Raw genomic sequence first — 21,968 nt, 5'->3', positions numbered from 1 at the left:
TCTGCTTTGTAATGATTCTATGGAATTGTACATATTCATGTCTCATTAGGAGAAAACAATGAAATATGAGAGTGCTTCATACAAGTGCTAAATACTCAGTGTATTGTAAGAAACAAATGGCAAAAGCTCAGAGTTCCCAGAATCTGAAATTCTGCTATTGACATGTATTCATCCAGCCCACATTTAAAAGTTAGAAACACAGCTGCCCTTGCACTCTAGCACCATCCTTCTCTTTTGATTTCTGAGAGGGTATTAATTGTGTTTAATTACTGTTTTGTAAAGTCTCAAAAATCTTTTCACCCAATAAAACCTGTAGGTGACATAACTGATACACAGAACACTGTTCAGACAAGTAGGAAATGCAGTGTTCTGTGTAGGACATTTGCACATGGTGCAAGTTTATATTTTTCTGATCTGTTTCAAGTAGATGCCTGTTGCAATAGGACACGACATATAATGACATGCATGCTGGCACTTTCAAGGTAAAAAGGAGAGAAATTTATTGACCTCAAATATATAGAATTCATAAAGAGACCCTGGATGGGAAGATGAAATTGCCATCTTTCCAATGACACTGGTCAAACTAACAGTTTATCAAATTTCTCCTCCTCCAGAAAAGAATGCAGAAATAATCATTATTTACCTAAAAGTGCACGAGAACTCCATTACAAAAATGTAAATATCAGAAGGCTTAGAAAAACTTAAAAATAACCAAAACAAGAAATGCCAAGTATCATGTTGGAAAGTTCACATTTTCTAATACAAGTGCACTCACAAGGGCAAGGCCACTGACAGCACAGCCATGATCCAACAAAGGCAAGAAGGGCTTTAAAAGAAGGATTCAGTGCCACCACAAGGTTCACATTGTCTTTCACTCCAGCAGTCACTGGGGCTATCAATCTGCAGTTTCTCTGTCCTCTGTTTGGCCACTGTGCTCTGGGTGCATCTTCTGAGGGTCTGCACTTTCCAGCCAGAGCCTCTCTTTGTGTTACACAGACCGGTTCATTTTAAGCTGCTTCCAAAGTGTTCTCCTCTCCCAGCCCTTGAAAGAAGCCTCTGTGTGCCAGATGACCTGGGCTCTATTTTTATCTGTGCTGTTCACATGTGTCATGAGCCAGGGTCGTGTCACTTGTCCCTCCTCATTGTGTGTCCTGCCGCTGTGATTTTGTGAGAGAAGAGTCTCCTCTTCCTACCCATCTGTGCAGCCCCCAAGTAAACCCTGATCCTCCAGTGCCAAGGGCAGGGACCAGCACAAGTTCATCCATACATGCAGCGTTCTGGTGTCATCCTGCTCTCTCTCTGGTTTAATCCCAGACTAAGTCACACAAGAGCTGAGGTTTTCCCTGCAGGATTTTGTAGCTGCCTTCCTAAAGGCTGGTCAAGTGTATCACAAACCCAACAGATCCTTTCTCTGAACCCTTCAGACACCTGTTGAGATCTGTTGGATAAAAAAAAGCTCCTAGCAGTGATGCCTCACATTTTAGCTTTTCAGATTTTGTGCTGCTTAAATGTGTGGGTCTGGGCTTCACATTCAGTGTTGCTGAGCTCTAAGCACAGAGCAGGGAGACAAAACAATTCCTGCTCCAGCTGGGCACCAAGGACAAATGATCCAAATCTCAGCCCAGGAGCACAAACACCGTGGGCTGGAGAGAGAAAAACAAGCAGGGTGGGACTGCCTGGGCTAAAGCTGGAATGGGACAATGAACTGCAAGGTGCAAATGGAGCAGAACTGATCCCAGGGACAGAGCCCGTGCCCAGCCGTGCATTTTGGGGCCATTTTGGTTCATCTTGGGTGCAGCCCTGGCTGGGCTCTGGTGCTGCCCAAGGTGGATGCATGGAGGAGATCCTTTCAATAAATCCCTGCTTTATTCTATAGCCCTGTCCAGCCTCTGTTCTAGGGCAGCCTTCACAAGGCATCAGCAGAAAAGTAAGAGGTTTGTAAACAAGGCACCCTTGACTATTTACAGTGGTGGTGGTAGGACATGAAATACAACCAGGTGAAAACTTCTACCTTTCTCTGTCTCATACATTAGAGGACATAAAGCATAATGTTAATTATGAATCCTGCTATTAGCAATGCGTATCACTAAACCCATTATGTGCAATTTAACACAGATAGCTTTTCTACAGATAGCTTTTCTAATGCTCCTTCAGCCTGGGAGATAAATACCCTTTGCCAGGGCAAGGTTAATACAAATTGATTATGTGTGTTGTTAAAACTCTAACCTTTTGACTGATCCAATATGCATTGTCTCTAAAATGCAAAGATGATTCAAATAAAAAATGGGAGGTTTTGACATTTTCAACCACCAAAGTATTTGAAAATTGACACAAGGCTATTCTATGCATGTGTAATTTATTTACTAACCCAAAATTAAATTCATCTTAATAAAAATTCAGCAAGAACATTACTTTTGCTATTTTTATTGTTATTGTTTTTTGCTGGGATTGATTTTGTTAGCGTGATGATCGTTTGTTTTCATAGATTATTTTTATTATGCTAGTACCTGAAATTAGATATGGGATCAGGGGCCTCCTCTGAAAACCTTATCTACACTCTAAATGGCTGAGGTAAAAAATGCAAGCAATGATATATTCATCAAATGTCACATTGTTGCTGTAAGGCTTTGGTGCTCAATGTGCTGTGGTAAGGATATGTCAACTCTGGGCTCAGATCAGAGATCTGTTGTGCAAAAAGGCAATGTTTTCTTGGGATCATAAAGGGCCACTTATTCAGAGCTATTTAGAGACCATAAAATGCAAAGTGCATTGTAGGATTTGTTTGTTTATTTACTTACTTTTAAATTAATTATTTAGAGAGAAAAAGTGCTTCAGTATGAGACAATTTAGCAGCAAATTATTAGAAGAAAGTGAATCACTGTAATATGACCCTGTAAGCATTTCTTCCCTTACCTGCAAAACCTCTTAGGAAATCTTGGCTTTCTTCTGTTAAGTACGGCTAGAAATATTTTCAGCAAATACAGAGTGCAAGAGTTCTGCTCATAAATATTCTTCTTTTGCAGGTTTCCCCACTCATGGCATTTACCTTTTATGGATCTTGAGCACAAGAGAATGAAGGATTTGAACCTCTATCTGAAGCAGCTATTAAGTGGCTCCAGGAAAGTGGCTAATGTGAGCATTTCCAGTATTTCTTTTATTTGCACATGATTTCTAGTAGCATTTTCCAAAAGATTCAGGAAATTTTCCATTGCCTGTTTTGAAAAAAGAAATATACATAAGTGACACATCTTCTAATGATGCATTTTGGGATGGAGCCATTGCAGCATTCATCAAAACTTAAGACAAAGACAAGTAGGACTGAGAAATAGTTTATTAGACCTGGCAGGGCATTTTTCAGAAAAAAAAAAACTTTGCTTCCTTTGCTGCCATCGAAAAGTAGTGATTCACTGAATTTTTGACAGTAAGGAGTAGGTTCTGAGAAATGTAACGTCTAAAAAAAGAAGTAAGCTTTGAAATATTGAAAAGTCTGATTTTGACAGTTGTTAAATGAAAAGTTCCATTCTTTCAGCCCAGAAATACCCTTTTCAAAATGTAGTTAACAGGTAGAAGAAAGTTTTGCAAACATAAGAACTAACTCAGAATGTTTCAATAACATCAGAATGATGCATTGAGTCCATTAAAACTGGTGTTTTCTCATTTTTTATTCATTATTGTTTTCTGAGGCTTGTGGTTCTCCTCCTGTGTAAAAATGGAGAGCCAAAATGGTAACAAACATTGACTTTTCATTGTCTGGGCCAGCACAAAGCCCTGTGCACCTCAGGGCCACAGCACAAACTGGGGCTGCTTGGGTTTCATAGGAGGAACAGCCAAAAGAGGGCATGAGAAGATGTTTGATCTCCAAAATCTCCAACATCTTGCAGGAGGGAAAAAAAAAAGTTTGCTGCCTAACTATATAACTTTCCCAGCTGTGACTTTTTAATGGAGATTAAGGAGGAAATTGTCTATATGCAAAACAAGCAGAAGTTTTCTTATTAATATGAATATAAATTCTGAGCCCTGAGTTGAAATTGAGATTTCAAAAGAGGATAAAAATCTTTTTGACTCACTGAGTTACATGTAATTTGGTAAGAGCAGCTGACTTGGATGCTTGGCTCCTTTGACTGACACTGCCAAATAATCTGCTCAGGTTTGGGTAGATTGTTGTGCAAGTAAAACAAAAGAAGTTTCACCTCAGCATGAGGAAAGACTTTTTACACTGAGGGTGGCGGACCCTGGAGCAGCTGCCCAGGAGGTCATGGAGTTTCTGTCCCTGGAAATTTTCCCAGCCCACCTGGACACATTGCTGTGTCACCTGCCCTGGGTGACCCTGCTGCAGCAGAGGGTTGGCCTGGATGATCTTCAGAGGTCCCTTCCAAGCCTGAGGATTCTGTGCTTCCTTTCTGACCCCCACATTAGGGCCATGGGTTTATTTCACATCAGTGCCCTCAGTCACAGCTGAGGAAAAGCTGATCTGAGCCTGTGACCCAGAAATGAAGAGCTCAGTGTCTTCTGCTGTGCTCTGGACTGCTGGGAGGTACAGGGATTTCCTATTTGGGCCAAGCACTGCTGTGCAGGAGTCTAATCTACAGCTGGAAAATTAGGCTGCTGAAAGCCCTGGGACAGTCATAAAAACATTTCCCAGCGGTGCACAGGAGCTCTGCTGTGCCTCCTGCTCCATGGGGCGGTGCTCAGGCAGAGCAGGATGCCTCGGCTCCCCCTCAGAAAACCCCAGTGTCCTTCCCAGGGTCCCACCTGCTCCCTTTGTGGGTCTGCAGCACACAGCCCTGGAGCTGGGACATCCTCCCATACAACACAACCATGGCTGAGGGGTTGGAGGTAACTTTGGCCAGATGTGCTCAGGGACAGGCACTGCTGTGGTTCTGAGACACAAAATAAGGCTGGTTTTAAGGAAAAGCTTTTTGGGAAGTCAGTGTCATCATCTGAAGTGTGCCATTATGAAAAACTTGGCTGCATTGCTTGAAAGTAAATTTTTTACTTAGTTACATACAGAACTTGAAACTTTTTTAGGAAGCTGTGCTGAGCACCTGAGCACCTCACCCAGTGATGACATTAATTAACACAAGATTTCTTGAGAAAAACATGCATCACAAAAACAAAGCTGCTTAGTAATGCATTATATTAATCAAGAATAAGATTTATTTATCTATCTATTTATGACTATCACCGTGTATTGATTCTGCTTCTGAAATGAAACCTTTAGGAACTGTTGAGAGTGAGGAATTTTCCAGGCTGGTACAGCCTGGAGGGCTGAACCACGAGGAGAAGAAAGCAATTTTGTACCTGTGAGGGCTGTGCTGGACTTGGAGGGCAAGGGATAAGAAGCAGAGGAATGAATGAGCAGATTGTTCCCATCCTAAAGTGCTGCTGCATGTGGGAAATCATCTTGCTCACCCCCATGCAGCTAACCTGCAATTCTGGATGATAACCTTTCAAGTTATTGATACTCCATAAACATTGAATCATTATTTTTGCCTCAATATGCTTCTCCTGCTGGGAGGTGGGAGAAATTTAGAAAATACTGACGTGTTCTGACCCACTTAGAACAAGGAGAGCAGTTGGTGGGTAATTTCCTTTGTATTCCCTTTCTTTTACTTTTCACTTTGATATGACTCTTTTAAAAATATCATGGTGTTACCTTGGCTTTAGCCTGAGCCTCCAAGCTAGGAGGCTTTCTTGGTAAAAATAAATGCAATTATTTTGTCCCTTTCCATGCCTATGACAACTTTGCTGTTGTCATGGGCATGGAAATTTGTCCTTTTTCTCAGAATGTTAAGGAGCCTGGCTGAAACCATTGAGTGAGTTGTCAGTTTTCAAGCATTATCAAACTGTCATTCCTATGAAATAGTAAAACTATATAGGAATAAATAATTAATTCATAAATTTGTGAAGAAATCTAGGAAGATCAGTTGCCTGTAGAACAGGAGTCCTTTTACTTTCTTTCTACAGTCATTTATGCTGAATTGTAGATGTAATTTATTGTAGCTGTAGAGTGGGCTGCAGTATTGTCTGAGATAGGGAGAAGAGCTTTTATTTCATTATAAAATACCCTTGTAACACTCGTAATCTCTGTAAACACATTAGCCTAAATGACTAGGCTCCATTTTCTGCTCTGAAGAATTTAGTCCAGTCCACACAGGACTAAACACATGCTTGGTTCTACCAATAAAGTAATTATAAATCCTGGAAATGAAGAAAGAATCAGATTACATCCAAATTCCTTCCTCAGTCATGCCTTAAGTGCAAGCTTTTTAGTCCACACTAAGTTCTGATTATGAAAATTTTATTATAATTGAGAGTAAGTCAGAATGTCACTGACCTTTTCTGCTAAATGGTTGGAATGAAGGAGGAGAGGTGGAAAGCAGCTGCCTTCTTATTTGCACTGGAGCTCAAATGGAATTAAATGTTTCTTCAAACCCTTCTTTATTGAACAGAAACTTTTTCTTCCTCTATCTGTGAATTTTAGTGCCAGATCCAGTAAGTGCAGAAACATCAGTTGAAGGAATATTTGTTCTTGGACCAGTTTAAATGCTTGAACATGCTCATGTCCATCTCTGTTCAAGGGGATTTTTTTTAAGTCTATGATTTACTTTAAGCATAAGCCTCACTTAGTTACTTTTATTGAAGAATTGCCTAGAATAGGAGTAGTTTTTTAAATTCAGGTTAGCAGTGTTATTTATAACTCCCTCACCAGACTGTGTTCATGAACAAGCTGTATTCATTGCATCAATCACTAACATGCAGAAATTGATGAACCTTCATTGTCAAACTGAGTCAATTAGGACAGGATGAAAAACAGTTTTCTGCACCTTTTTATTTTATATTTTTTAAATTTCATTCTACTTGTCCCAAACCAGTGTCAGTATTTCTGATCACAGCAAAATAATATTTCATTTTGGGCCAGCTGCACCACTGCTGACTGACTCATCACCTGCATGCACTGAAATACCTGAGTTTTTTAGATCTGCAGGGCAAAATTCTCATCAGTCTTCAGAATCTTTGAGGTTTTGCTCCATTAAATGGTAAAACAACCTGGTGATATCACCAATAAGAGGTGAAGCATCAAGAAATACTGAACTGAGTGTTGGTATAACATGGAAGAGGACAAAAATATGTTCTCAAAGCATAAGTCCAGTCTGTGACAAAAGACAGCTGCTGACCATTGCTGTATTTTTCTGTTTCACTCAATTCCAGCTGAGGGATGGGCTGGATGGTGGCCGCAGCCCAAATCTCATCCCATAAATTAGGGCTGCCCTGGTGGCTCCTCATTTTGTGGCTGTATCATAGGAGGGTTGTGCACTGCCTGGGGACACAAAATCAAGGTAAGGCTGCATTAATTGAGTCTGGTTTTGGCCCCAGTGTCAAACACAACAGTAAGTGCAGGTACACAGTAGGTTAGTCTGTAAAAAAAAAAATCTTTTGGAGTTTGAATATGTAAGATTTTCTAAGTATCCAAATTAACAGAGGACTTTGGAGGTGAAGTAAACCTTGTGCAGGCAGGTAAGCAAACAGTGATGGTGTTTCAGCTGTGGATAGGTTCTATAAACAGCTTTATAGTGACTTATAGGCTTTGTAAAAGGACTTTAAAGAGGATGTAAATGGGAATGATTGTAAATTACGTTCACTCATTTTCAAGCACGCAGTAAAAACCAGGCCCACAGCATTGTTCTAGGGTGAATGATGTTTTACACTGTAAAAGTAATCAATTTGATAAGAGCTTGCCATATTTCATTTCTGTTTTATTCACTGGTGTTCCTTGGGATTTGCAGAGTTGAAGAAAAAGCTCCCACATGCCTGTGTGGGGGTACATAAAGAGGGGGAACAGAGTGCTCCCAGGGTGTGTGGGTCCCTTGAACTCCACCACTCTCTGTTCCTGTGGCAGGGCACCCAGCAGAGCCAAAATGGGAAGGGTTCAAAGTGCTCTCTCTTCCCCTGTCCTTTCCTCAAGTTATAACAGCTGCACCAAGGTCAGCTTTTTTTGGTTGCTTTCTTTCCTGCTGATTCCCCATCCTGTGACAGTATAACAGGAGCATGGGTGTTCTCTGACCCCAAAGCTACTCCAGCACAGCTGAAAAGAAAGCTGGAAGCAGAGGGGAGGCTGCTTTTCTTTCTATTGAAATTAAATCTGCCTTGAAACCTGACTGTGTTTCACAAAGTGAACAGTGATTTTCTGGTTAGTCTCTGATGGAGAGCAGCCGACAAATTCTATCATGCTGCAGTAGTGCAGGGCTGGGCCAGCCCCCCAAGGGCACTGAAATATTTTTATTTCACTTGTATCCTATTGCAAGTAAAGGTGGAGTTTGTGCCTTTTGAGTTAAATGGCTGAAAAAAGGTCTCTGAGTTCCAGATGGACCCCACAGACCAGTCTGCTCCTGTTTGGGCTAATGTGCTGAGTGACCTGCAAAAAATCAGAATTACCTGTTGAAGATTATTGTGTCATTAGGTAAGAATGCTTGGACAAATGATAGGATATCCTAAGTGTGCAATATTTCAGGGAATTTCCCTTTGCTGATTTAAAGGTAAGAGTCCCACGGGGGAAGAGAGTGAGGGAGTGCTTTGGTCATCCTCAGTGCCTTCCTTTCTGCCCAGACCATCACAGGGTCTCTGAGATTGTCACCCACTGTCACTTCTGGGTAACAGAAGCTGCTGGGTTAGAAATGGACTCTCTGCACCTTCAAACAGCTCATACGTGTGTTCAAAGCTCTGATAGGTCTGGTTTTGTTTAGCAGTGTGCTTGGCTTAATTCTGTCACATTAGCTGGGGTGCAGCTGCTGGAGGTCTCAGATTCAGGAATCTCCTGAAAGTTCAGTGTGGTTTTTGGAGGTTTGCTGAAAAAGACAGTTACACATTTTCTGGTGGAAATCTAAGTGGTGGAGCCCTGCAGCAGGCACATTAGCACAGGTCAGGGGGAAAATACTGTCTTTTAAATATCACTGTGCAAAATACTTCTCTGCACAAACAGCCAGGAGACACCCCAGTGCTTCTGAAGCACCTTGCCCACACAGCCTGCTGCATCTGCTCCTGCCACACGAGCTGCTCCATTCAGTTCTTGCATTCCTTCTGCAACATCAGCCTTGCTGCTTCCCCTCAGGCTGCTTTTGAGTTTGATGGGCCCACAGGGTCCATGCCAGTCCTGCCCATGCCTGTTGTAAGTTCTGCACATTTCCACCCGTGTCACCGTGACGTTTTCTGAAAAATCCCTTTGCCAGGATTTCTTCTCCTGGGAAGTTGGGAAGCTTCAGAGAAAAATGTAAATAATAATTATCTGATTGTTTCTCCTGTGTTTTGCTGCTTTGGAATGTGGTAGGTTAGTCTTTCATTGGTTCCATGTGAATTGTTTTAACTTAATGACCAATCGCAGTCCAGCTGTGTCAGGATTCTGGTCAGTCATGGGTTTTCATTATTCATTCTTGTTTAGCCTTCTTTGGTATAGTTTTAGTGCATAATTTCTTTTAATATAATATCATAATATAATAAATCAGCCTTCTGGGAACTTGGAGTCAAATTCTCATCTCACCTCATCCTGGGGACCTCACAACACCACACTCCTGTACTTAAACCAAATGTCCTTTTTTTTTTCAGCCTTCTCTCCGTTAGAATGGGATTTTGGAATTATTGCCTGAAACAATCTCTGCATCTCCTATTTACAAACCTCTTTCTTTGTATTATTTGTCTTGCATTTCCATTTATTGCAGAAAGAGTAGGTGGAGAGGAAGCAGAAAAACACCATGCTGCTCAGAGTGGAATTTTTTATTTCTCTTTCAAGTCAGTTTGTGTATCTTTATTTCTACCTCCTGCCTACTTCTCTCAAGATCTTTGAAGTCATAGGGCCACTTGAGTTTCTCTGCTTATTTTCAGGCTGTCAAATAAAGGCTGGGCTGCCAAAAATATACTCTCAACCCTGGAGATTTCCTACACTTGGGACTTGTGCTGAAAGAGCAAGGGAAGGTCCCCTGGGGAATAACTCTGCTGTTTAAAGCTGCTGGAAGCTGTGGCAGGTGTATGGGCATTCCCCTGTCAGCTGTCTTCATCAGATGGGAGAATAATTACTCGTGCTCAGTACAGGCAGGTGTATTGGCAGTCCACTGCTAATAACTTAAGGATCTGTCATTCAATTCAAGGAAAACAATTATGTTGGGTTTTCTTTCTTTTCTTCTTTTTTATTTTTGTTTTAAAGAATATATCAGTGTGGGAGGAAAAACTCCAAACAGTAGTGAAAAATGAAAGGCAACTGTGAAAATAAACCAGATTTCTAAATCTTATCTCTCCACTGAACATACACATCTGTTCCTCTGTCTGCTGTAACCACATGTTAACTCCTCACTAGCTGCTTTTTTCACTACCTTGTTCCTTTCCTTTTTTCCTTACACAAATTATGCTACATCTTGTCAAATTGAAGGAACACAAATACTACTTGAGGTACATCTTGCTGATAAGAGACATATTATTTTCCACTGACTGGAAAAAAACAATGGTGACATTTTAATGCTGGAATCTGAAAAGTCTCTTGTCCTACCCATTCATTACAGTGTCAGTCCATGTAACATCAGCATGAATATAACAATTCTAACCCTCTTAAAGAATGGCCATTCTGAAATATGGCTTTATGAAAAGCCAATAAAATGCAATTACTGTCCAGCTTTGATTCAGAGTCATAAGAGTCCATTTAAGAATTCACGTTTTTATTACCTTGCAAAATACTGAAATCTGGGGATTTGGTTTATTGTTTTAATTCTCTCCAGCTGAAGGTAACTACCTGTTATATATGTTCACTAGAGCAGCACAGGTCAGTACATAAAAATAAAAGTTATAGCAGTACATAAGGTGGATTACTCTTTTAAACAGGAGGGTGAAATACGATCATGCCTTTCACTCCCTGTGGGTTTCTGGTAGGATTTAACAGTGTATGGAGCTTTTCAGCACAAGTGTCCATTAAGCTGCTGTGGGAGGGAGGTTTGCACAATGTCTGAGCCTCAGGGAGGCACACACGAGGTAGGGTGCGTGGGGTCAGCCCCGTGCCAAGGGCAAGTGCCCTGCTGGTTACACAGAGCTCAGAGTGGAGATGCTCTCCTGCCTTTGTTTCACACTGGGGCTGCTCTGTCACAGCTGCTCAGACAAATCTTGAGCTGCTGGACATGGAGCACGAGCACAAATCTGTGGCCCCACAGTGTGGGAATCCAAAATCAGAGGGTTTTGGGAAAGCTGCAAAAGGCAGGCCTCAGAGACAGCAGAACTGTGATTGGAGCTAAGCAGTAGCCATGAGATTGGTCAGCAGAAAAATTATGTAAGGAGTAGAAAAGTAAGGACAAATAGAACAATGGTAGAATAGTGAACACTTGTCTAGGATAACTCCCTAAGCTACAGAAAAGTTTATCTAGCGAGATATTAGGAATTTCTAAGCTTAATAATGGAGCTCTGTGAATTGTATCTTAAGGTTTACAAGCAGGTATTGTATTTGAAATCAGCAAGCATTGTTTTAACCAAAGACACATGTGCTTATGGTGGTTGGATGGAACTACTGTCAATGTGCTTTTGCTTTGTGTGATTGGTCAAAAAACTTATAAAGTGAGTTGTAACATTAAATTCTTGGTCTGCTGCCTGGGATGTGAGCTGGTGGCATCTTCTCATTGTCATCACCATGCAATGAGGCTGATGCTGGAAAATAAAGCAGCTCAAGGCACATTCCACATCAGTTCTGTCCTGTTTGTGATTTATACATACACAGATCTGTGGCCCCACAGCTCTGAAGTGTGTTGACAGAAATGAACCTGGTAGGCACCAAAGCAGCATCCCTGAGAGTGCTAAAGGACACCTTCATCATCCTCCCTGTGCCACAGCAGAAGTCACTCCTGGGTTCCTAGTTCATGATCAAAAGGGAAAAGGTCCCTTTTATTGCTAACTGTAATATGTGCATTAAAAATTACCAGTGAGCTTCTTGGAGGGGAATGATACAAGGAACAGAGTGCAACATGTGATATTACCTACAGTGTTTGTGTTCTCTTTCAGAATGAGCTTGTACTCAGCTTCTTCCTCAACTGGTCCAAAAATACCTCGGCAGAACACTCATCATCTCTGACCTTAGGTATGTGGATTGCCAATCTTATTTCTTTTCTTAGAAATTATAATCCTTGATAGCTTTATGCAAAGGTGAGTCTAAAGTTTTTAGATGGTTTGGGGTTTCTAGGATGTAAGGATACCAGCAAATAATTCCTGATTTCTCAAGGTCTTTGAAAATGTGTTACTGACGTCACCTGTAGATTTCTTTCTCAAATTCCTTTCAGCCTTGCTTCATTTCTTTTTGAATAAACATGCTTATATGCAAAGCAAAAGTTCATTTACACAAACTGTGGCAAGTTTCTGGTTTTACAAAACAAAATATTCAAAGATTTTGGAGGAAAGGATGTGAGTCATGACAAAGCACAATATGTGCTTGCACAAGCGAAGAAAATCAGGGGTGACTTCTAAAGTAATTTTCACAATGAGTGGAGCAAGTAAATAACAGAACATTATGTTAATGCTTAGGCATACATTATTAATGACTGTGGTAATTCACTTCTAGCTAAATGAGATGCTGCACTCTTCCCTTAGCCTATGTAAATACTTAACCCATTTCCCTCTTCTGTCCAGCCCCTAATTTAATCTAATTTCTGACATTACAGCATTAAGAGCCAAAGCATAAACCATAAAAAGTAAACTCTGAATGTTTATTGTCTTCCTCTGCCTTAGTTCTGCACTGATAATAATCTTCTGTACTCAGTTTTTAGGCAAAATAAAACCTCATAAAGGAGTCTGCAGCTGCACTCTGCACCACAACAATTCAGCTGGTTGTTATGTGCTCCAAGTGATAGGATGGTTTCCAAGATCATCAGTTTTCCACATTTCAGAAAGGATTGTATCTCTGCATATTTAGTTTGCATGTCCATTAAGTTAATTTAATCCCTCTGCAGACAGAGGTTTCATTATCCCTTTTGCTGGGACCAGTTTTTTTTAATCCATCAGAACAAAATAAATCCCATTCTGGCTTCTCAGCCTTTGGAAGATTCCCCCTGTGTGGAGTTTATTTGATTAGGGCATGCCATTATCATATTAAATCAATTATGACTATTGAAAGTTACTAATGGTTGCTCTAACTTTTACAAAGAATCAGGGAGATAATGCAAAGATGTCCTAGGTGCTAGGAACATGTAATCTGGGTCCGTGAGCTGCATCTCTCTGTCTTTAAGCAAAGTTACAGATGTCAGAGGGAGCTGAGGCACAAGGTAATTAAAGCCCCAAGGATAATTTTGATATGTCACTAACATTCAGCTGCCTAATTGTTACAGAGAATCTGGGTGTGAAAGTTTTATGCAAAATCATTAACTGAATCTGTAATAAAATTGAGAAATAACTTGCAACATCATAATTCCTACAGCAGTGTCCTGAGCCAGTGTAGTCTGAAGGATGAGCTGCCACTGTCATATTTTCTGGAAAAATCCCTTTGCCGGGATTTCTTCTTCTGGGAAGCTGAGAAGCCTTAGAGAAAAAGGAAAACAATATTATCTCATTTGCTTCTTCTATGTTTTCCTGCTTTGGAATGTGGTTGGAGATTGTTTATCCAACATGTGAATTGTTTTGACTTAATGGCCAATCATGGTCAGGCTGTGTTGGGACTCTGGAAGCAGTCATGAGTTTTTAATTAGTATCTTGTTAAGCTTTCTGTATCCTTTCTCTATTCTTTAGTATAGTTTTAGTATAGCATTCTTTAATATAATGTAGTAACATAAAATAATCAATTAGCCTTCTAAGAACATGGGGTCAGATTCATCATTTCCTTCCTGCCATGGAGGACCCCGAAAATACCACAGATGAGCCATCTATTTTTGTTGTCAGTGACAAAAAAATGAAGGAAGAGAATGAAGAAACAGAGGCAAGATGTGTTTGGTGGGTGTTTGATGAGAGCTGTGTGTCAGGTAACCCAGTCTGTTCCTCACTTTGTAGTTGCTCCTGGTGAGGGTCACAGCATGGCTGGGGAAGATGAATGGGTCTCTGGCCTCCAGCAGTGAGGTTACAGGGGAATTGGATTTTTTCCTATTCAAGAACTCTGCCTTTTAAAGTTTGGATGCTTCACTTCTAGACTTAGGACAAAACCTTTGTTTAACAAGTGTAAGCAAACAAAACCCAAACTACAAACAAAAGGAGCTCTCTTTGGTCTAGAAAATTGATCACTATAATTTACTGATAAACCAGCAGTGCCCATGAGGTCCAAACAATGAGTTTAGACCTGGTAAAAACAGGGAAAAAGAATCATGGGCTGGGTTGCTCTGGGTACTGCAGTGTTTGTGGTGGAAGAGCTGCCATGCATGTGCTGATTGCCCACCTGAGAAATCTACTGAAACACACACACATATTTCTATTTTTATTTTTCTCTATTCTTCACCTCACCTTTGGAGTCAGGCTGCTGCCATGCCCCAGAGAGCTCACTGAAATCTTTGTTCCATGGCATTCTGCACACTGGTGGCATCCACAGGAGACACAGGTCCAGCCAAGGTGCCAGGTAGCAAACAAGGAATTGCTGAGAGGAGCAAAGAGGCCCCAGAGGTTCTTGCTGGCTGAGGGTGCCCAGAAACCCTCTTGATTTTAGGTAAACCCTGCGGTAATGCCATAATCAGTCTAGGGAGTAATTAAATTCACTGAGCCTGCAGGTTGCCATGAATAAAAGCATGAATAAAAGCATAGATTTTTTTTCCCCACAAATTTCATTGCTTTCTGAGGTTATAGGGGTCCTAATGTTTGTCTCTTTTGAAAAATAACTCACGTTTAATATGGGCTGCAGCTTTCCATGGGTCTGGTAGCTTCTCTCTCAAGCAAAAGAAATAATCTCTCTCTTGGTTAGGATCAATGTGAAATAAGATTAATGCCCAATAGGATCAGGTTATGAATTTTGATCAAACCAGCATCTTTCTCTTACACTGCTATAATTTATAAATGTTGTAGGTAATTACACTTACTAAGGTAAAATAAAAATTAAAATTTATGAATTTGTACTCTGCTCCCAGCAATAGAGAGATTAGAAATCAGTGTTAAGTTTACTTGACATGAATACTGGATCAGTATTCCCAGTGGGGTGAATTCTGAATTATCCTGAACATTGTCAGCATTTCATTATACCAAGCTCACTACAAGGCAGTGAGAGCAGATATCAGGAATGATTTCACAATCAGACTTTTATAAAAAAAAGGAAGGAAGAAAGAAAAATCTACCAAAAACATTTCAATATCAAACTTGTTTCTTTTTCTTGAGTTTGTATCTCCTGAAAATATTAATCATTCAGGCAGTTTTGGTTGTGCTCTGGGCTGTAACACTGCACAGCCCAGCCCCAGTTCTGGCATGTTTAATCAGTGCTCCCTGTGTTTGTATGAGCCTCTGGCCTTGAGGTGCAGCAGGGGAACAGGTTCAGTGTCCTTGTAAAGGGACATCCAGGGACATTGTAACGTGGCATTCCCCTCCATGCAGAGCCACAGTCCTCATGGACACTCCCTGAGCAGAAAAAGGCTCTCTTGCTCATGTCCCACAGTGTTTTGATCTTCTGAAGCTGCTCACTCGTGATGTAAAGCTTTTGCCACAAGTTGCCTTCCTGGTTTAGTCACATCCACCCATGAGCATCTCTGGCTGGCTTGGAGGACTGAAGCCCTGAGCCAGTTGGTGTTTTTAGGGTTAGCTGTGTGAAATCAGGGACTTAGGAGGCTGTAACCTGAATTCTACATTTCCATTTGCAAATTCAAGGCAAAAGGACTCACAGCTTAAGAAAAAAAAAAAAAGGTAAAGTGGCTTTGCATGAAAAAAAAAAAAAAAGGAGGAATTGAAGTTTATAGGCTTCTTCTTAACCTGGAAAAGACTCAGCATTGTCTGGAGTCCCTCCCTGTTCCTATTTTCATAACAGAAGAAATGAAATAAGGCACAGTCTTGCCAAGTGATTTGTCAAGGTTCATAAGGGAGAATAACAAATGAAGAGCTGCTACACACTGTTCTAAGTCCCAGCTTAGTGATTTCTTCCTGAGATTTCAATTTTTCAGGAGTCTTTCAGGCCCTTCTCTAGTTAGGATGTGATTAAAAATGTATTTCTGTAGTCTCTAAAGGGGAGAAATTGGAGATGGATTCATATTCTGAAATTCCACTCCAAGCATCATAAACTCAGTAGCATTGGTACAATTATATTATGGCAGTTGCATGTACACACTGTATTCATACTAATTCATTTGAGCTCCCTTCCTTGGGATAAATGGCAATTACACTGTCTCTCTGGCTGTCAGCAGTGCATGGCCCCACTGTCACTGTGTCTGCTGAGCAGTTATTTTAGGCTCTGTTTGCTCCAGAGGTTGCACGTTTGGGTTCTTTAGAAAAATACACCCGACGTGGCTTGTCCATTATAACACCCCCTGTGCCTCCTCCTCCTCAGCAACACAGGAGAGGCTGAGCAGAGGGAATTGGATTTCTGGTTCTCACCACCCTGATTGTGAGAGCTCTGGGACATGTGTGGGGAGGAGAGGGCAAGAGTGAGACAGGAGTGCCCATGGTGCCCTGTGAAGACGCTGGGCAGAGTTAAAGAATAAAGCAGGGATTTATTCAAAGCATCTCCTCCATGGATCCACCTTGGGCAGCACCAGAGCCCAGCCAGGGCTGCACCCAAGATGAACCAAAATGGCCCCAAAATGCACGGCCGGGCACGGGGTCTGTCCCTGGGATCAGTTCTGCTCCATTTGCACCTTGCAGTTCATTGTCCCATCCCAGCTTTAGCCCAGGCAGTCCCACCCTGCTTGTTTTTCTCTCTCCAGCCCACGGGGTTTGTGCTCCTGGGCTGAGATTTGGGTCATTTGTCCTTGGTGCCCAGCTGGAGCAGGAATTGTTTTGTCTCCCTGCTCTGTGCACAGAGCTCAGCAACACTGAATGTGAAGCTCAGACCCACACACTAAAGCAGCACAGAATCTGAAAAATATAAAAGCTAAACCTGAGGCATCAGCCAGGTCTCTGATGAGGTTGAAAGGGACACAAGGGTCCCTCCTACCTGGGTAGCTTATACTCCCAAAAGCCTCCTGTGTCAGTGTGTGACTGAGTGATGGCTGTTCTCACATTCCCATCATCCTTTCCCACTGCCTCTGCTCCTCACAAGACGTGTTTCTATTTAAAGAATTAATCACCGCTCTATTGTCTTGTCTCATGTTGTTATGTCACCCTGCATTGGCTTCAGGGCTGGAGTGTCAGTGGCAGATCCCAAGGTGCAGGAAGGAGAGCAGGATTTCTCTGGCTGAGGTCTCCAGCTCAGCTCTGAAGGGGAGGTGGGAGAGCAGAGCCCAGCTCCTGAGACATCCTCATTGTGTTGTAAGCTTAGCAGGATTGAGTTCTTGCTTCTTCAGGTAAATTAGTGGGTGTAATACAGCTTTTGTCTAATTAAATGTAGCCCTTTTTGGCTGAGTAAAACCAGGCAACCTCACCCGGGCTGTCTTTGGTGACCAGGTGGTGAAAAATGGCTCTTCAGCCCCTGCTAAGGTGAAACACTGCAAAAATAAGGAGGTCAGACAGATATTGAGGAGAGGTTGTGCTCACCATTAGCTGATTTGCAGTGGTAAAAGGCATCTTTCCTCTGCTATGCCTCCCTGCTGTCTCTGCAGGGCAGGTAAAGCACATTACTTTACTTCCCCAGCTTCAAGGACACACCTTTTGGCAGTGCAGACAGCTGGCTCGGTGCCTCCAGCAGAAAGGTGGAACAGGATTTGCTTAGTCATTTCTTCCACAATATGAGACTGATTCTTCCTGCTTGGAAAATGAAAAATGCCCTTTTTTCAGTGGGAATTATATCAGACTCCTAAAGTGCCTCTTAGTAGAAAAATCTATTAAAGCAATGGGTTGCATGAAAACCAGCCTGGAACACACAAAGTACAGAATGAGGAAGGGAGAATTTATACTTAATGTTGTTTCTCTAACTTGGTTTGGAACTGGTCAGGAAGCTTGCTCTTTTTTTCCCATTTTTTTTCTTTTTTTTTTTCCCTTTTTTTCCTTTCTCTTGGGAACTGGGGGAAAAAGAAATTACAGTGTTTTTAAGCAGACAGAACTGCAACAATAGTGAATAGTGTCATCAGTGACTGCCAAAAAAACTGCCCCAATTATTTGTCACTCAAGCATAAATTTCCCACTAAACTTCAGATTGATGGCAATTAGTAAACAGAAAATCTCACTGGCAGTTACCAATCAGGAAAGAAAAAGAGCCCTGCATGTCAGAGCACTTTCTTCCATCACACTCCTTATCCATGTTTTCTAATTTCATCCCTGATTTAAGCACACAGCAGGTTTTTATATGTTAGCTAATGTGTATTTCAATATTTCACAGATATATTTCCTCTAAGCTGTTAACTAAAAATCAAATCTGGCCTTTTTTAGGTCCTCAGTCAGCTGGTGAGAAGCCTGGAGTACAACTGGTCATGTCCTATGAAAACACCTGCCTGACAATAATGCTGAAACACATGAGGAACCTCGTGAGTATTTTTACCAGAATGTGTAACCAGTAAGTCCTTGCATTTGCAGAGCACTGTGAAAACATTAATCTTCAAACAGCCTTTCTGGGATAACTAATTTCAGCTCAAAGCAATGATAGTGCTGTTCTGCCACGATGTAACAGTTGTTTTTTCCCTTGGAGCTCACTCAGTATGGTTGCAGGTGTGAGACAGATAGAGGAGCTGGGTTTCCTTAATGGCTGCTAATGGCCTTTTCCAAGAGAACCAATTTTGATTCTGTTTTGGCCCTCTCAGCTGACACATTTTGATAGCAGTCACACATAAGGCACAGTGCAGCAGCAGTATGATTCTTTGCAGCATGTCAGCCTGGCACTGGGGATTGATCATCCAGACATTTCTTTCCAGTCCAGCCTGGCTGTCTGTGAGCAGGGAAGAGCTGAGCAGAGGGAGCAGAGCTGTGTTTGAAGGAGCAGTGTCATTTGGAGGCACGATGCTCAGCTTTGTAGCACTGTCAGGAGGCTGGGAGGTAAATGTTGAGGGTTCCTGGAGCCAGGCTGCAGCAGGGGAAGCTGGCAGGGCTCCTGCAGCACAAGGCAGGTGGAATTGGCTGCTGAGGGTGGTGCAGAGATGGAGCTGGGGCTGTGTGTGAAGTGAGATCTCTCACTGGGGAGCGTGGGGGCTGCTCCATCATGAATTCCCTGCCTGGATGTGCCCTTGGATTCCCATGGCTCACGTCTCAAGCCATGGCTGTGGCAAGGGAGCCTTTATTTGTCTGGCTATTATTAGCTGTTGTGGGCTCTCAGTGCACACCCTGTGCCACCTCCATCCCAAACTGGGATGCAATCCCTTTTCCTAAATGGGGCCAAGCTGAGGGGCTTGTGTGAGCACCAGCCAGCAATAAAATGAGGCTGATGGTTTAATTAGTGGTATGAGGCACATGAGGCTTACACAGCTCTGACTGTTCTCTGCTGGCCACTCTGGCTTCTCATTTGCAATTCAAGCATCTCCATTCCGGTCTATAACATTCAATACATCTCTGTCCTGAGATTTGTTTTCTATGTCCTGTGTGCCACTTTGACAGGTGAGATCAGCCTCTGCTGACAGGTCCAATTTATACAAACTTTATCTTCAGGATGTAGCAAAAGACCTTCTTTATTTTTTTTTCTGTTGAGCTTTTTAAATCTAAGTGACTTTGATAAGCTTCTGATAAATTTCTAATTGGTGGGAGGGCCATATTTAAGTGATTGCCATTCTGATGATATCCTTGGGACTTCAAGCAGGTGATGTGGAGATGCACACAAACAATTTGCAGGTGTTGGAATTAGTCTTCCTTTCTCCTTGCTTCCATCATTCTAAGTGTGTAGGCTCCTAACTGTGTTCTTAGGCAGTTCCAGCCATTTAATTAAATTAAATTACAGCACAGATAGCTCTGTAGTGCAAACATAAAATCCAGGGCTCAATTCACTTCATTATGGAAAGGGATAGTACAACTTGAAGTTACTGTGTTTCTTTTGAAATAGGTAATTTAAATCAAGTAATTTAAATCAGGTAATTTAAATCAAACCCATTTTAGTGGGTTTGAAGAGAAGTGGTAGGAGTCCTGTTCAGCAAGGCTAACAATGATTCATGACTCCAAAATAAGGTCTTTGCTGTGGCAGCCTAACTTAGGCCATCATGGTTTTAAATTCTGGGCTTCCAATTCCTTCCTTCCACCTGGCCATCCATCCCTTGTCATCTGATCTGAAATATGAAATTGTGCTTCAGGGTCCCATGATACTGCACTGCCTTCAGACCAGGAACCTCTAATAGGAAGGTTCTTTATCCCATTAGTGATCTTCTCAGCTTCCCAGCCATATAAATCAATCTTTCTAATATGCTCTCTTTTCTTTTTCCTTCTCTTTCCTCTTCTTTTTTTTTTTGGTTGAGCAGAACGGGGATTTTAAAAGTATGCCAAGATCATATCTTATTCAAGACATGTTAAAGCTATTTCAGGTATAGTCAGTCTTTTGCAGAGTCTCACTAATTATATTTTAGTGCTTCATCTGTGCAGAGATTACTTTGCTATCTTGTTTTATTTCATAATTTATAGTAAATAATTTTTGTTCTGCTCTTCCCTATTTAATTTATCTCTATAAAGAGATTTTATGATGTGTTCAGATGCGAAAATAATTGTAGTGGGCCAAATTAATCCCAAATGGAGCTTCACAGAACTGACAGGAATTGTGATAGAGACTTTTGATCCACGGAAATAAATTTGATTTAGTGTTTGTGTGAGTTTATTTCTAGGAGTTTTAATAGGAAACCTAGATCCTGCTGTGCAAATCCTATATTGATATACAATGCACAAGAGGCTCCCTAAGGAGCTGGTATTTTTTATAGCCACTCTCAGGTGTCACAGAGGTTCTGTAGAGGAGGAAGCCAGAGGACTGCAGTGCCATAACTTTGCAGGAATTTCTCCTGAAGGAAATTTGCCCATTCACGTGGGGTGTGATGGAGAGAAAATGCAGCAGCAATGGAGAGAGCCCTGGTGTGAGGACTGGTTAGTGTGGGTGCCTGCATGGGCCCCTGGGATCTGAGGCATCCAGAGTGCCCAATTTGCTGCAGATGCACAACTCTCATCTCTGATACAGCTTCAGAGTGTCCTCTCCCTCCCCACTGCAACATTTCAGTCATGGGTAAAACAACACAGTCCTACTTGAAGAAAACTCTATCAAAATTTCTGCAGAGACAAAGGGCAGAGAGCAGCCTTATGGATTTTGTGCCTGGAAAGGGCCATTAATCTAATCTAACCTTCTGCAAAGAAAAAGCTGTGTTTTTTCACTGAGGAAAAACTTGCAGCCAAGGAAACTGTTTGAACACAGAGATGTTAAGGCTGGTTGGTAATGTTTGCCTACAGTTTTAAGGCTGTGGGTGCACAATGAAGACAAGTTCTGTTAAACAGATATTTATAAGGTACTAAAAATGTTTCAGTCTCAATATTTGCCTCAGCAATTCAGTTTCATTTGAATCCTGAGATTCTGTAAGTCAGGTGGCTCAGAATCCTGAGACTCTGTAAGTCAGTGCTTCTGCTTAGGATTTGAATGGCATCACCATGATTGCTGAGGAAAATAACTTTAAATTCAGTTTTCAAATATACAAAAGCTACGATGCCAAAAAATGCAATTTTCCAATATATTACATAACCTGAAGTCAGCTTATTTGGTCATTGCTCCTCTCAAGTGCAGACAGTGCCACACTGGGCACTCTCTGGACTACAGGCAATATTGCCTTAATAAAGTGAGGCTGGGGGAGAGGCAAACATTTGTGTAGGGGTGAAAACCTTGGAGGCCTGGAGAGTTTGCCTCTGGAGTCAGGGAGGATGTGGCAGGTGGAGGGGTGAGACAGGGCAGGCTTATTCCATTAAGACAATAGCACAGTACCTGGCAAAGTGCATTAAGTGGTCTCAGGAGGGATATAAAGGAGCCC

The 21,968-nt window shown here is 41.7% G+C and overlaps 1 protein-coding gene across 1 annotated transcript in view; it reads left to right on the top strand.

Moving 5' to 3' along the window:
• The window catches only part of PIK3C2G (phosphatidylinositol-4-phosphate 3-kinase catalytic subunit type 2 gamma), a 184,725-nt gene that overhangs the window by 144,587 nt on the left and 18,170 nt on the right, over positions 1 to 21,968 (top strand). Inside the window, exons 28-30 of the mRNA XM_054282061.1 lie at positions 3,024 to 3,132; positions 12,025 to 12,100; positions 18,430 to 18,524. Coding sequence (XP_054138036.1) covers positions 3,024 to 3,132; positions 12,025 to 12,100; positions 18,430 to 18,524 — 280 coding nt within the window. The remainder of the gene's footprint in view (positions 1 to 3,023; positions 3,133 to 12,024; positions 12,101 to 18,429; positions 18,525 to 21,968) is intronic.

The sequence above is a fragment of the Melozone crissalis genome, unplaced genomic scaffold (assembly GCF_028551555.1).
Source record: "Melozone crissalis strain CALT ecotype California unplaced genomic scaffold, PUWL_Pcris_2 ptg000033l_1, whole genome shotgun sequence".
NCBI lineage: Eukaryota > Metazoa > Chordata > Aves > Passeriformes > Passerellidae > Melozone > Melozone crissalis.
This window is presented reverse-complemented; position numbering and strand designations above follow the sequence as displayed.